Here is a 16,773-nt window from a genome sequence, read left to right as displayed (position 1 = left end):
AAAGTAATAAATGAAATACAAGATGGACTGTTTCCATTCATTCATTTATATTTGGGCATAGGTATTTCAAAACTTTTAGGAACACAAGGAAAAAGAGGGCTAAACTATGTTAATATTTCTTTTGTTGGTAAATCAGATGTCTCCAATTGTTTCTTGTTATTTTCCTGTTAATAAAACTATTCATTACATTCAATTACTGATTCTATTATAATCTATTTTCATGAAAATAAAGAATAATATCAAAACATTTTCACAGAAAATACTAATAATAGTTGCTGAAAGATACCAGCAAGTTTCTTGAACAAAGTTTTAAAATTAAACTGATTATAATTAAAAGCATAAGAAGAAAAGGGAACATAGAGGATAAGAAATCCCTCTTGTGGGGATTGTGGTAATTGTTTCTTATTCTTTATGTTCAGAGATATAATTAAAGTACATACTCTAAGGACATATGTGTACCACCAGGAGCTAAGAAGCTATAAAAATGATCATTTTATGTATTAGATCTCTGACAATGAAGTAGATATTCAATATAAATATTTTAAGGGTATAGAGATTATAGTACTGTTGTCTTTGGCAATGTTTGTATTGCTACCTTTACAAAAATCCAGAGGATAAGAATATTTATTTTGTATTAACTGTCAAAGATATCAATTGGGAAAAGTAATTCAGTTTTAATTGTAGCTCATATTTATATACAAAAATCAGGTAATAAAAGTTTTTACCTGATTGTCAGAAAGCCACAAAGCTGCAAGTTCTTTAAGTTTGGTAAATGAGAATGGTAAATTCTTCAATCTGCAAAAACAAGAAAAATTCTAATAGCACGGGTGAAGAAGGATAAGTCATATCTAAGAAGAATTGTTTACTGTACTATACTGTGACAGTTGAATGAACTGGACATAACTTCTGCATGTGTCACTCCATATCATGCTCAACCACAAGAATGGGATTCTAATCAGAATAAGTTATACCCTACGTAGGTATATGTCAAAATACACTCTGCTGCCACATATATCTAAAAAGAATAAATAAATAAAAATAAAATACTGTAATTTGATTGATTCCATTTTTTTCTCCAATCCTTTCTCCACCTAGCAGTCTGAATAATCCTTTAAAAGTGAATGTATTTATAACCCTGCAAAGGCTTCCCATTATATCTGAATAAAATTAAAAAAATGTTGACATGCACTGCCAGACCTTGAACAATCTGGGACCCACAATTCCTCCAGCAGCTGGTCTAACTGCTCTTTTCCTGACACAGTTCCATCAGCACACTGGCCCTCTATCCTTGGTCTTGAATACTCTTTCTACCATATTTCATGTGATTAAATCCCACGTCTTTTTTTTTTAATTCATTTTTATTGTAAACAAATGGGATACATCTTGTTGCTCTGTTTGTACATGAAGTAGAGACATACCGTTTTTGTAATTGTACATTTACCTAGGGTAATAGTTTTTGATTCATTCTGTTTTTTTTTCTCTCCCCCACCCCTCCCACCCCTCTTTTCCCTCTATACAGTCCCTCCTTCCTCCATTCTTGCCCCCCTCCCACCCCCCACTATGTGTCATCATCTGCTTATCAGCGAGATCATTCGTCCTTTAGTTTTTTGAGATTGGCTTATCTCACTTAGCATGATATTCTCCAATTTCATCCATTTGCCTGCAAATGCCATAATTTTATTATTTTTTTATGGCCCCACATGTCTTTTAGTTCTCAGGTTAAATGGCATTTTCTCAAACAGTTTTTTTTTTTTTTTCCTGACTCCTCATTTAAAATACTTTCCTTAATCTAGTTTCCAAGTACTTGGTGTTTTCCTTCACAGAACATACTGCAGTGTGTAATTAAAATTTATTTTTGTGATTATTTGTTTATAGTCTGATATTCCCACAAAACCGTAAGTTCCATGAGGGCCAGGGGACATATCTGTCTAACTACTAAATAAATCTAAACAGCTCCCAAAGTTATGCTGACCTCCAGGAAGTGTGTCTTTTTGTTCTTCTATTCCTTGTATACTGTACAGAAGATATTCAAAGAAGGAATCTGAAGTGGAGCAAATTATATTCCATGCTTGTATAACTATGTCAAAATGAACTCAATATTGTGTATAACTATAATGTGCTCATAAAAACAAAGAAGGACATATAGCCCATTTGTTTACAATAAAAAAAAAAAGAATAAACCTATAATAAAAGAAAAAAAAAAACAAAGAAGGAATCTTTAAAAATAACATTTTTAAGATATGTGAAGTTCGGCTTCAGTCTTGATAATTAAAATTATATATTTAACTTTGTGTCAAGTTTGGCTTCAGCTTTGATATTCAGTCAAAACTACGTATTTAACTTTGGCTTCAGCCTTCAAAAGGTCAACCTGCTAAATGCCTACTTCAATGTACTAATCTTAAATCCTTGAAATTGTGCATGTACATGGTAAATACAAGGTGATCATAAGGTTACCATCATTGCTAGTCAGCAAAGTGACTGGTACGAATTAGCATGCCAATGAGATTTACTGTGTTATCACTTTGGATCATAGAGAAACATTTTAGAAAATGCTTAACTTGGAAGGAAAATTTTCTTAGGTCTTCAACATATTGAAATTCTATCATCAAACTGATAAATGTATTTCAATAAAGGAAATGGAAAATTTACAGTAATCAATGAGTTAATTTTAGAGCAAAAGCAATTAAGTACTTTCAAATAATTTAATAAATATGAAGAGATAGTAGATATTAAATTGTGTCACAATTTTTTCATAGAATTACAACTTTAAACCAATTTACCCATGAAAGCTGTTTCTGATTTGTCGTTGTTTAAATTCACTCACAGCAGAAATTGTGAAGTGACTCTTATAGATAGAGTTTTTCACCTCATATGGGGATAAATTTAAAGTGGGATGTCAATCTTGCTGCATCAAAATTACATGAGGGGAAAACATGCCCAACACATACATCCTGTATGACAATATACATGATAAATCTTCCTCAATTCAGTCATAAATGTAGAGTATGAAGAAAAGAAACTGCTAGAGATGAACAAGGGAACCTCATTTTTCCTTGCTATTCCAAAGACTCTGTGGAGGTGAGCCTGTATTTTGTATAATATATGTGCAATGCATTGACCAAGGAACAACTTTGCAGCTGGCAGGGTGGTGGAATCATTGTTCCTAATTAAAATGTCAAACTTAAATAATCTATTATATTGTAAATATGGAACTTCAGTAATCATTACTTTTGGATAACATTCCTTACTTAAGCTTTTCTTCAAGCAGTTCATTCTCTGATGGTGATGTTGAACTTTGGCCTCAGCTTTGGCTGAATATTAAATTTTCCTCTGATTCATTGATTGACTCATTAATTTAAAGTATTAATTTGGCTCCATTCTATGTTCCAGTTTCTGTATAATGGGATGTATTAATCAACTATTTTTGTCTTGATGAAATATTTTAATTCCTGATGTGATATCCTCAATTTTATTCCTGTTTTGCCCTAGTGTCTGTTCATACTAGACACTAAAGTCTGTCACATTTGCTGAATAAATAACTCCAAGGCATTAAAAATCCTTCTGATCATGGGACATTTGTGATATTTGGCAATCGGATTTGTTATAAAATCATACAAACTATTAATGAAAAACATTGAGCAGAGAAAGAATTTAGGAGAGACTTCCAAAGCTCACCACAATAACCCTCTCTCCAGCCAGATTGACAATAATGCTTCTGCTGGGGGACTATAATTGAATCCAACAGGACTCTACCTTCCTATGATATTTTCTTGACCATATTTCTTAATCTAATTCATAAGAATGCAATTAGAGATTTCAAAAAGTGTCTTGCAGAAATTCACACATAACATTTAAGGTATTTCCTTCATTTCCAGTCTGGTAACTCAGTCAGAGAGGAAATAACATTGGAAGGACATAGTTCCTCTTGATGCACAAAGCTTTGGTGCCTCTTTTTACCTTGATTTATAAATAAAATCCCAAACCTTTTAGTAAAATGCTTTATTCTCTAAGTTGGGAATATTATTTAATTACTATGAGAATAAATTTTTAAAATTCAAATTATTTTTTTCTTAAGTAAAGTAAAAAGAAAACTTCAATGCTTACCCTGAAAATTTTATGACTATTCTTCATGACTTCTGAAAAGCTCATCTTGGACAGTTTCACTGAAAGCTCTCCTAATTCCTGTACCATCATTTTTATGATTGAATTTACTGAGAATATAGAATATCCATCCTATTCCTAATCCCTTTATCAACTTAATAGTTATTTTTAGTTAATGTCTAATTTTATTCTTTCTTATTTGAGTGTAATTGTTTTCACAGAGAAGGTGGAAATAAACATGAATTGTAGCTTCATTTTTTTCTTTCTACCCATCTACCAACATAAGATTTTTGTTACAAGAATAAGGCTTATCCTTTTTTTGTTCATTCTATTTTGAACATGACTGAGTAGTCATTTGGTTTTCCTTACTATAATGTACAAACCTTATGCTTTTGGAGTATGAGCATGTTTTTACCAGCACACTGGTGGAGGTGGAATATACACATTACCCAATTTGTTGGACACATAGGTATACATATGGAGACACATATATGTGCATACATATAAATATATGCACATATGGTAAAAAATAGATTTGCAGTTATTTATTACAATTATTTTTCCATGCTTTTGTATTACTATGCCTTCCGCATCGTAGGCTTTTGGTTACATTTGGGTGTAGAGGTTTTATACAATTTTAATATATAATATGTGATGCTAAATAATCAAATAACAAAGCTTAGAAATAGTTGGTTTAAAAATAATTTAGTTTCTGTTATTGTCTATACAAAGCACACATATTTGTATTCCTCACAATACCTCACAAGATACAGAAAATGTTTTCCAAATTATAGACAAAAAACCCTATAATTTGCTTTTAGTAAATAACTAGTATGTGATGGTGAAATGTTGCAAAAATACCTGTTATCACTCAAGTTTAAAACTCTCAGTTTCTGCATCTGTCCAATTTCTTCAGGAAGAAATTCCAGCTTATTGGAGCGTAGAGACATAACTGTGACATTCTTACAACTTCCTATCTGTTGGTACAAAAAGAAGATAGATGAAGAGTAACAATGTAGATCTATTTTTACATTAATTTTTCTAATTTACAAAATGATTTAATTAACTCATTGATTTCTCTATCATTTTAAACTTTCTCTTAATATGAATATTATCAATTTTGTCACCTTGTTTAAAATATGTATATACCTATTTGGATATTAAGGCAATATATACCTCGTTACTCTAAATATTAACAAGGAAGCATTTTATTAATAATTTTATTATTAGAATATTTTTCAACACTATTATTTCTATGAATCACTTTTTTTCTAGATGAATACTAATCTCTACATTTATAGTAGCAGAGCATACATATTCAAAAAATGAAATATTGTGGACAATTCTTTGACAAAGCTATTTTCACTTTATATTATAATTTTTTTTATCAATTTTATTCATAACTTTTGGCTTTAAAATAATGATATATTGATTATTTTCCATCATATGGATTTAGTAGAAAATGTTAAATTGAAAAGATGGTTCACACTTTTTCTTGATGTTAGTAAAAGAAATTCTGTTTAGAGATTAAAAACAGAATCTCTTGGTGGATCTGGAAATTAACATGATATTAGTATGTAACTGGAAACCTTACAAATACTTATAGCTATCAAAGTCCTTTTACTTCAGAAATGGAAATGTCATTTCCCAAAATGTTACTTATATTGTTCTAAAAGCAAAATACATAAATCACGTAAAATTGTATTCCTTAAGCATTAACTTACAACTTATTATATTTTAATATTTGTTATAATTATTACATAATATTTATTCTAATTATTTTATTCTTTGTATGTGATACTTAAGTCAAATGCATTTTCCAGTTAAAGTATAAGAACTTATTTGTCATTTAAAATAGAATGATTATATAGATAATTCCTATATACATATGCTCAACTTATGAACCTATACTGCTATTACATCTGTTAATATTTCATTTCAAAAAGTTAATTGATAGAAAACTCACTTCTCTGGGTAATTCTGGAAGGAAATTTTCATCAACTGCTAATGTTCGGAGGCTATGAAGGTAGCCAATGGTAGATGGTAGCGATTCCAGTTCATTACAGCTACAGTCGAATTCTTCTAGTAAAGATAAACTGAAAAGGTAAACACAGTAGTGAGTCAACTCATCAAACAAAAGTTATTCATCAAGGATTACAAAATATTATATCGATTATTCAATTTTAATCAGTTCAGTTGAATGGTTCCATATCATCAAGTGAGTTGTTTGATTTGGTAAAATAAATCATGTTCATTTTTTTTCCACTTCTGAACTTAATTGTCATTCAACTGAACCCTTGGAAATTATAGAAGAATTTTTGCTTTTGTGTTTGTTCATAACTTAGCTGTCATTTATAGTCAGAAGTTCAGAATGTGTATCTTGGAATGAGTGCCTGAAGTGGCATTGGTAAGTTCAATGAAAAGAGAATGAATGGGGAAAAGTAATAAAAACAAAAACACAAATGAGATGGTATTTTACTAAGCATTTTAGAGATTAGAGAAACCTCTAATCCCTTTTCTTTAAAAAAAAAAAAAACTATTTAAAATTCATTTTATAGGTAAGAAAATTAAGGCTTAAATAGTCTAAGAAACTTGCCAAAGCCATACAAAACAAATCTGGAACTGAAATCAGATAACCTGGCTCCCGTACATTATCCTACCTGTAGACATGCTTTTTTTTTGCTTTACCTAGAGTTATTAAAAAGTAGTAAATTTACCCCAATGATCAAGATTTTTGGTGCCTCTTGCAAATTTGGCAATACTGGGCCTATATCTTCCCTGACAAACAATGGATAGAGTTATAACTGCTGTCTTCAAATGGGCGCAGCTCTTTGGTGGGTCTCCTGTTTGTTATAATCCCTACCACTCTACATTTAGCTGCTTTTCCCCAGATCTACAGGAAGGAATCATAGGAGTGAAGTTATTACAAGAAAACAAGACACTTTACTGCCTTTTTTCAACAGCTGGGAAACAGTGGGCCTGGCAGAGAGAAATCACTAGCTATATTTAAATTGCCATTGGTGTTCTTAATATTATTACATTGTTATTGCATTCATGTTATTGCTATTATTGAAGCAGGAAGGAATTCCCAGGGGGAGGAGCCTGCCATGGTAAAGGGAAAAATGAAGTCATTTTGAGTAAGGTTGTAGAACCAGGATACCTTTTTATACACTGGAAAGAGCTAACTTGAATGCAGTTTGCTCCCATCATTTACTTAAGAAATGAACATGAAAATCAAGCATATGACTGAAGTTAGAGTGAATTTAGTTCCCAGCCTTGTCACTTACTGGGTGTATGATCTTGGGTATCAACAAACAAAAGAAAGACCACTATAGCTCAGAAAACAAAGCTGCTTTTATTTACCTGCCAGGTAAATGTACATGCAGAGAAGAAAATCCAGTAAATAGTGTACTGAGGAGGAAGATCAGTGATAATAGTGGGGGGTGGGGGTCTAATTGGGTGACCGATGGTTATGTTCACAAAGGATGGAAAACTTGCATTCTGAAAAGTGCGAAATGGATTCAGAAGACTGTATATGTTAGACAAATAAAGCCCTATTGCCTATGGGTCAGGAAAACGTCTAACACATTTAGGTCCAGTCTGACTCTGTTAAGGGTTACTCAAAGTTCTTGAACCTTCAAATTTAGCTGGTTAGAACCAGCTATGGTGATACACAGCATTCAACTTTGACTAAATAGCTTAAGTGAAAAGTTTTCCTTCTACATAGATGAGTCATATAACTTCAAAGTCTCAGTTTCTTTATATTTGCAATGTGGATACTAATAATTCCTGCCTCACATAGTTGCTTTGAATATTTCATGAAATATTATAAGTAAAGGACATAGCATAGTATTTGTCATAAAACAAATGCCAAGTAATTTTTTTCTTTTATTATTAGTGAACCCAGTCAAATTTGTTTGTAAATCCATTGAGACTCCCCTTCCATAGGGGCAGTCATGTTCCTGAGGTGCCAGGTGGGCATGCTGTGTGACTGTGGGTGTATGTGTATTGGTAGGGGCAGGAATCAACATATATGGAAAACTCAGTAACAGAATGTCTTTATTAAAAAACCCTAACATCATGTCTTACACATATAATGGCTTAATCATATTTGTAAAATTGCATAAAAGAAGTTTCTACCAAGAGCTTGGAGTCATGTATTCAGCAAGTGGTAATAAAAGTGACCAGGCATTTTTAGAATAAAAATTTCAGTTGTACATTCAGAGGGTGAATTGAAACAAGATATTTAAAAAAATTTTTTTTAAAAATGAGGATTCTTGGTTTTTCTTTCTTTCATAGAAACATGTTTTGAAATTGGTCACAGTTGAGCCACAGTAAGGCAGTCCTCTATTTTGCACAGTGTTAGTATGCAGAAGTTTCAGTTGTCATAGTTCATTAAAAACCACTTGTTCCCCAATGATATGGCTCAAATTTCAGTTACTTGGTATTTTAACTGTAGTAACTCCATAAAGTATCACAGTTTCATCAGTCTACAAGTCACACTGTGAATGTGAATAATAGATGCACATCATGATCAGTGAACAGTTACATCACTTTCTTCAGAGTTATGATGGGCCATGCACATCTGTTACTATGTTCATAAACAGCAAATCATGTATCTGCTATTGTGCTCACACATCAACAGCAAATTGTGTTGCCTGCTTGTCTCCCAGTAGTAGACAGATACTACAAGCAAAATAATGTAACAGTTAAAACACCACTACTGTTGGATAAAACTCTTGGTTGCCCTAATTGACTTGGAGATTTATGTGAAAATTTGCTACTTATCATGAAGGACAACTTCACCAATCCAGCCATTGGTGGAGTTATTTTAACTTTTAAAGTCCATTATCTTACACAGACTTTGGAATAGGCTATTCATGCCACCACTGCCGATTATGTAGTTTCATTGCCTGAGTTCTGGGTGAAATATGATATGAAACATAAAAATGAAAATATTTGAGCCTCTGTAGTAGGAAGTAACAGCAAGTAATTTGTGTGCGACACAGCAGAAACTTTCAGCACACTGTGCAAATAACTTAGCAGGATTTCAACAGAGCATAAACAGAGTTACAGAAGACACAGGTGACTGTTAGAGAACCCCAGATAAGCTGCCAGGGGAACTTGGTGAAGGCACACTTATCAACATGAGTGAGCAAAGTGGTTGTGACAAGAAGGATGAAGAGGTTTCAGAGGAAGTGACAGGGTAGTACATATCATGCTAAAGGGACTCTCACCGACGCTTCATGACACTGGAAGCACAAAGGATTAAACTTTGGAAGCTGTCAGGTGCAATGAAGCATGCCTGTAATCCCAGCGACCAGGGAGGCTGAGGAAGGAGGATCATGAGTTCAAAACCAGCCTCAGCAATTTAGCGAGGCCCTAAGCAACTTGGTGAGACCCTGTCTAAATAAAATCCAAAAAAAGGGCTGGGAAAATGGCTCAGTAGGTAAGTGCCCCTGGGCTCAATCGTCAGTACCAAAAAAAAGGAAGTTGATCCAAACTTAACAAGTTGTATAACAATCCACTAAAGTCTAGAAAAGATATTCACCTTGTATCATAACTTATAATATAAAAAGAAGGCAGGTGCTGCTCAAGCTAAATTTGGTGTTTTACAAAATAAAACAGACATTATATCTCAATGTTTCTAGTACTTAAATTTATTTATTCAGTGTACTGAATAAATATTAGTTTTAGAATTTTTCCAATTCCCTATATATTTATAATAGACAGTATGAGTGTTTAAGGCTATGATAAATGGTTTTAAAGACCTTTTGTGAAAATGGTCATAATTTTTTACATTGTTTAAAACTGTTTTGCACAGTTTCAGATTGCATGGTAATCCTTATGGTCACTTCAATCTGTTGTGATTTATTTATTTATAAGGAATATGTTTTTGATATTCAGCCAGTTCTTGGTCCAGACCTCCTGGTATCTTCAGAACAATAAGTGTTTTTCTGTTTACTAATGAGAAGATGTAGGGCTAGGGGCTCTTACATAGTTTCAGGATGGGATCTGCTTGCCAAGGAAATCAACCAAGTCATTAGAGGTTGGAAGTGTCAGTCCCACACCCAGACATCTGGGAAGGGGAGAGAGGCTGAGGTTGAGCTGATTACCAAAGGTCAATGATATGTAATCATCACACTCACATATAAAGCTTCCACAAGAACCCAAAAGGATGAGGTTCAGAGAACTTCTGGGTTGCTGACTACATGGGGCAGGGGTGCCAGGAAGGTGGTGCTCTCAAAGAGGGCACAGAAGTTCCATGATCCTTCCCCACGTACCTTTTCATGTGTTTGCTTATTTCTACCCTTTGCATTATCCTTTATAATCCACTGGTTAACTTGCTCCCCTGATTTCTGAGTCATTCAATCTAAAGATCAGACCTGAGGAGGGAGTCATAGGAACCCCCAATTTATAGGTGGCCATTCAGAAATCCCCAGCTTTGGACTTGTGATTGGTGTCTAAGTGGGAGACGGTCTTGTGGGACTGAAACTTTACCTGTGGGTTCTGATTCTAACTTCAGACAGATATATCTGGACTGAGTTAAATTGTAGACATTCAGTTGGTGTCCAGAAAATTGGGAATTACTTGATGTAAGGAATATCCCACACGTTTCAGTGACCAGAAGTGTTCTGTGTTATGTGTTGATAGGGAAAAAGAGTTTTTATCCCACATAGTTCCATATTACTGTGCAAGGAAAGGACTTTCTGTATTATAAAGACAACACATTTATTATACAATGAGCTTTAGATCTTAAAAACATCTTACATCTTTGGGTTCCAAAGAAGAACTAGTAGGTACAAAATATACATTTATCAATGATCTCTCAAATACCAAAGATTTATACTCATTACCTATAATTTCAGCAGATTTCTTTGATGGCTATCTTGCTAAAAATCATTAAAGGTATTTTAATATAGGAGCTTGTATGAAAATAGTTATCACTTTTATTCAAATGATCACTGGCATTTATAACAATTAAGTAAAAAAAGAAACCAAGATTATCTTTATTTTAGAAGCTTTATATCTTGAATCGTGAACATTAAAAGTAAAAATAAGGGGTGGGGGGAAGGAAAAAAATAACAGAATAAATCAAACACCATTACCCTATGTAAATGTATAATTACACAAATGGTATGCTGCTACTTCATGTACAAACAGAGAAATGAGATGTATCCCATTTGTTTACAGTAAAAATAAATTTAAGGAAAGTAAAAATAAGTCCAAATAAAGTGTAAATTACTTTAGAGTGGTGTTTTCTAACAGACCAATATTCTCAATGAACATAGATGCAAAAATCCTTGAAGATGTTAACAAACTATATTCAACAATATATTAAGAAGATTGTACATCATTATAAAGTTAGTTTTAGATGCAAAGATTTTTCAACATATGCAAATCAACAAATGCAATTCATCATGTGACCAGAATTAAGAACAAAAATCACACCATCATAGATACAGAAAAAATAACCTTAAAAAATCCAGCACCCGTTTATAAAAAATAAGGAAATTATCTCAACATCATGAAGGCTACATATGACAAATGTAAAGCCAACATCATAGTGAATGGGAAAAAAATGAAAGCATCCCCTGTAAAAATAGGAACAAGACAAGGAAGTCCACTCTCATCACTATGATTCAATATAGTACTTGAAATTTTAACCAGAGCAATTTGGCCAGAGAAGGAAATAAAACAGATAAAAATAAGAAAGGAAGAAGTCAAATTATCATTGTTTGTAGATATGATCCTATATTTAGAAGATTCCAAAATCTTACCCAGAAGACTTCTATGGCTAATAAGCAAATTTAGTAAAATGTTAAGATATGAAATCAACATAGAAAAATCAATAGCTTTTCTATGCACCAATCTGCTAAAAGAATCAGGAAAACAATTCCATTTACAATAGCCTCAGTGACAACAACAAAAACCCATGAATAAATCTAACCAAGGAGATGGAAGACCTCTTAACACAAAAAACTGTAGAACACTGAAGAAAGAAATTGAAGATGATACTAGAAGATAGAAAGACCTCCCATATTCCTGGAGAGGCAGAATTAATACTGTTAAAATGGGCATATTACCAAGAGTGATATACAGATTCAGTGAAATCCCTATCAAGATTCCAATGATATTCCTCACTGAACTAGAAAAAACAGTTCCAAACTTCATATGGAAGATTAAAAACCAGAATAGCCAAAACAATTTTAGCAAAAAACAGCAATTCTAGAAGCATCACAATACCTGATTTTAACTCATAGGGTAACAAAGCCAGCATGGTATTGGTGTAAAAACAGAGAGTGACACCCCAAACAGTGGCATAGAAGGTAAGACACAGAGAGATGCAGATAAAAGATAGGTAGATACAGTTATCTGTCTTTGACAAAGGCACTGTGTACCCCTGAGGGAAGATCATCCTTTTAAAAAATGGTGCTGGGGAAATTGTATATCTATATGTAGAAGAATGGAACTTTCACTCTGCCTAAAAGTCAACTGAAAGTGAACCAAAGACTTAGGAATTAGATGAGAAACTTTGCAACTGCTAGAAGAAAATGTAGGGTCATCATTTCAACATGTAGGCATAGGCAACCATTTCCTCAACAAAATTCCTAAAGCTTAGGAAATAATACCAAGAATGTACCAAAAATGAATGAATGGGATGGAATCAAATTAAGAAGCATCAACACAGCAAAGAAAACGAGTGTAAAGAGAGCCTACAAAATGGGGAAAAAATCTTTGCCATTTACTCTTCTGACAGAAGATTAATATCCAGAATATATGAAGAACTAAAAACTTAACACCAAAAAACAAGCACAAAAGAAAAACACACGAATCCCTCAACAGTAAATGGGCAAATGAACAAAAGAGATACTTTCCAAAAGAAGAATTATAAATGGCCAAGAGATATGAAAAAATGTCCAATATCCTTAGCAATCAGGGAAATGTAAGCAACTACACTGAGCTTTCATCTCACTCCAGTTAGAATGGCAATCATCAGCAGTACAAATAATAAACAATGCTGAGGATGATGTGGGGGAAAAAGGAATACTTATACACATGGGTGGGATTATTATTCATAGCCATTATGGAAGTCAACATGGAGATTCCTCAAAAGACTAGGAACCACCATATGACCCAGCTGTATCACTCTTCAGTATTTATTCAGTAGAATTAAAATCAACATTCTATAGCAATATGTGTATATTCATATTTACAGCATGGTAATTCATAATAGTCAAGTTATGGAACCAGAATAGGTATCTGTCAGCAGGTGAATGGACAAAGAAAAAATGGTATGTATATACATACAATGGAGCCATAAAGAAGAACAAAATTATGTCATTTGCAGGAAAGATGGGTGAAATGAGAGCATTTTGTTAAGCACAATAATTCAGACTCAGTCAAGGGTCGTTTGTTTTCTCTCTTTTGTGGAAACCAGAGAGAAAAAAAAAATGGTGGTGTGTGTGGGGTCTCATAAAATTAGAAGGGAGAACAGCAGAGTATAGGACAGGTACCAAGGGAAAGGAGGATGGGCGGGAAAGGGGAGTTATTGGGAAATGAAATTGTCTAAATTATGTGTATGTATGAATATGTCACAATGAATTCCACTATTACATATAGTTGTAAGGCACCAATAAAAAATTAACTAAAAGGTTAGAGTTTCTTAAATTTCAGTGTGAACAGCTATCATCAGGAGAACTTGCTAAACTGCAGGTATTGATTCAAAGGCAAGTTCCTTAAATAGCTATTGCCAATATAAAAGGTGTAAAATTGCCTTTATAAACGTGCCAGTACAGACCAAACTGCTAGGATAAGAGTTTAGATTCTAACAAGTCCTAGTGGGAATATTCTAGTCAAGTTAATTACTCTGCACTTCAGTTTTATCGCTGGACAAAAAGAGTGAAAACAGTACTTAACCTTGTGTAAAAGACCCAAAAATACATAAAGGAATTAATACGTGTAAATCACTTAGGATTAGCACAGAGTGAATGCTAACTAACTTTTATTCTTATTTTCAGAGGTCATAAATCAATTTAATTTATTTTAGACTTGGAATTAAAAGTTAGAGTCCACTCTAATTTTCCCTATTAACATTAGATGAGTTGCTTGGGTTGCTTCTACACAATGAGATGAAATTAACGAATTTTAATCAGACTAATTCTTTTCTATACTGTTCACTCATCAAAACTCACTCAGTTTTAGTACAAACCCCCAGCCTAAATTGAATTCAATAAAACCATGTGAAAGCAGAAACTAAATAGAAATACAATAATTTGAAGATTCTGTCTTCTGAAATCTTGGCTGATTTTGAGTAGTTACCCTCATCAAAAAGTATATATAAACCCAATATAAAGTATATATAAACCCAATTTTCTCATTCATGCTGAACAACTAGAAAATTTTGCTTTCATTTGCACATCTTACAAAGTTAACTAGATTGATTGAAAAGAAAATTTGCAAAAATTTTATTTTAGATTATAGGAACAAAGTATCACTGAAATCAAAATACTGTTTAAAACACATTTTTAGTAGATAAAATGTTACCTATGAGTAGAAAATAGGTTCACTCATTGCCAGATGATTTAAAAAAATTCTTTATGTTTCAAGTTATATTAAAATTTTTCTTAATCAACCCAAACTTTAGAAACATTCATATATGTTTCTAATAAACAGTCACAATTATAATTTGGACATCACTCATAAATAGCTACAATTCTAAAATGTTTGAGCAGGGAGTGTCTTTTATCATTCCTGGTTTTGCACTTTAGCTGAAATTCTACACATCTTACAATTATCAATTAAATTCCATTTGATCATTTTGGGGGGAGGTTTCTCAGTAACTTTATATGTGAGGGTACTTCTATCAGTTTGGGAACTACATTAAAATTTATTGCCTGTGTTTGTATTTCTCTAAGTCCTTTGCACAATCAAATCAATCAAATAAAGTCAAGTGTGCCATATAATGACGTTTTGGTAATGATGGAGGGTATGTAGGACACTGTTTCCATAAGATTATAATGGAGCTGAAAAGCTCCTGTTGCCTAATGATGTTGTATTCTGGTAGCTCAGTGCATAACTCCAGTGTTTATAATGATGTTGGTGTAAACAAACCTACCATGCTGCCAGTAGTGTCTAAGGATAGCACAGAGTCCAGGCACAGTGGTGCATGCCTGCAATCCCAGCAGCTCACAAGGCTGAAGCAGGAGGATTGCAAGTTCCAGGCCAGTCTCAGCAACTTAGTCCCTAAACAAGTTGTTGAGACCCTGACTTATAATAAAAAAGAAAAATAAAAAGAACTGGGGAAGTAGCTCAGTGATAAAGCACCTCTGGGTTCAATCTCTAGTACCAAAAAACAAACAAACAAACAAAAAAACCCCCCACAAAAAGCATAGCACATACAATTATGCAAAATATATAATATTTGATAATGATAATAAACTGTTACTGATTTGTGTATTTACTATATTATGATTTTTATCATTGTTTCAGAGTACTTCTACTTATATAAAATAAGTTTACTATAAGATAGTATCACATGTTATGCTAGCAGCTGCCTCATATATCTTCTGTTTGTGTAAGTACACTCTATGAAGTTTGCACAATAACAAAATTGCTTAATGATGCATTTCTCAGGAAGTATCCCCAACAACAAATGATGCATGATTGTTTTATGTTCTAACAGTTTATTCTTGAGAATTCTGCCAAAAAGCAGGAAGCAATTTCAAACACCTCATTTCTTGAACAAGTAGATTTTATAGGTTTAAAATATGTATGTTATGCACTGAATGTTTGTTTCCTTCAAAAATTCATATATTGAAGTTCTGATCCCCAATTTGATGGTATTTGCAAATGGACCGTTTGAGAGGTAATTGGTGTTAAGTCATGAGAGTAGGGGCCTCATGTTGGGAAGAGACACCAGAGAGTTTGTTCTCCCTCTTTTCCCCCATGTACACAGAAGTCACACATAGGAGCATAGCAACAAATTCAAGCCCAGAGGGGCTCAGACTGCCACTCCCCTTGCTGGTGCCTTGGGTTCCGCCCTGTGAGAAACGAGTTTCTGTTGTTTAAGTCACCCAGTCTATTGTAGTTTGGTATAGTATCCCAGACTAGGACACTATTATAATCACTTTTGCAAATAAGTATGAAACGTTTTTTCTTTTTAAGAACTAGACATTTCACTCCTTCTTTATCAACTATCCTCCAATTGATGAACATGAGCTACAGTGAATACATAAATGTATTTTTGTTATTACTGTCAATAACAACTTATAATTTATTGAAGGCCGTCTAGCACTAAGTCTCACAGTAACCTCTGAGAAACATTATTATTTCTATTTTATGAGTGAGGAAACTGTGGCTCTGAGATGTGGGTTGACTCGCCAAAGATCAATTGGTTAATGGATGGAGAAAACAGGACTGAAACCCAAGTCAAGTTCCAAGGCTTAAAACATTCCTCTGTGCCAAGCTGCCCAGGGGCAATGCAGGAGATGAGAAATGTTCAAGGCATGGGCTACCAACATTTGGGGAGCCTATGCTGTGGTTGGCAAGACATGCAAAATAAAAAGTTAAATGATGATATAAAAGGTAAACCAGAGACTGATAAAAGAACTGGGAAAAAAATAAAACCACAAGTTATCAATGTTGCTCTAACTTGGATACAGAATGTCC

The 16,773-nt window shown here is 33.3% G+C and overlaps 1 protein-coding gene across 1 annotated transcript in view; it reads right to left on the bottom strand.

The window, feature by feature from the left end:
* LRRC7 (leucine rich repeat containing 7) overlaps positions 1 to 16,773 on the bottom strand; it is a 525,614-nt gene that overhangs the window by 100,557 nt on the left and 408,284 nt on the right. Inside the window, exons 12-14 of the mRNA XM_079128752.1 lie at positions 6,068 to 6,197; positions 4,963 to 5,078; positions 726 to 795 (exon numbers count right to left, since the gene is read on the bottom strand). Of these exons, the coding sequence (XP_078984878.1) occupies positions 726 to 795; positions 4,963 to 5,078; positions 6,068 to 6,197 (316 nt within the window). The remainder of the gene's footprint in view (positions 1 to 725; positions 796 to 4,962; positions 5,079 to 6,067; positions 6,198 to 16,773) is intronic.

This window comes from Sciurus vulgaris (assembly GCF_902686455.1).
Source record: "Sciurus vulgaris genome assembly, chromosome: 1".
Classification (NCBI taxonomy): domain Eukaryota; kingdom Metazoa; phylum Chordata; class Mammalia; order Rodentia; family Sciuridae; genus Sciurus; species Sciurus vulgaris.
The sequence above is the reverse complement of the archived record's forward strand: the minus strand, read 5'-3'. Positions and strand labels throughout refer to the sequence as shown.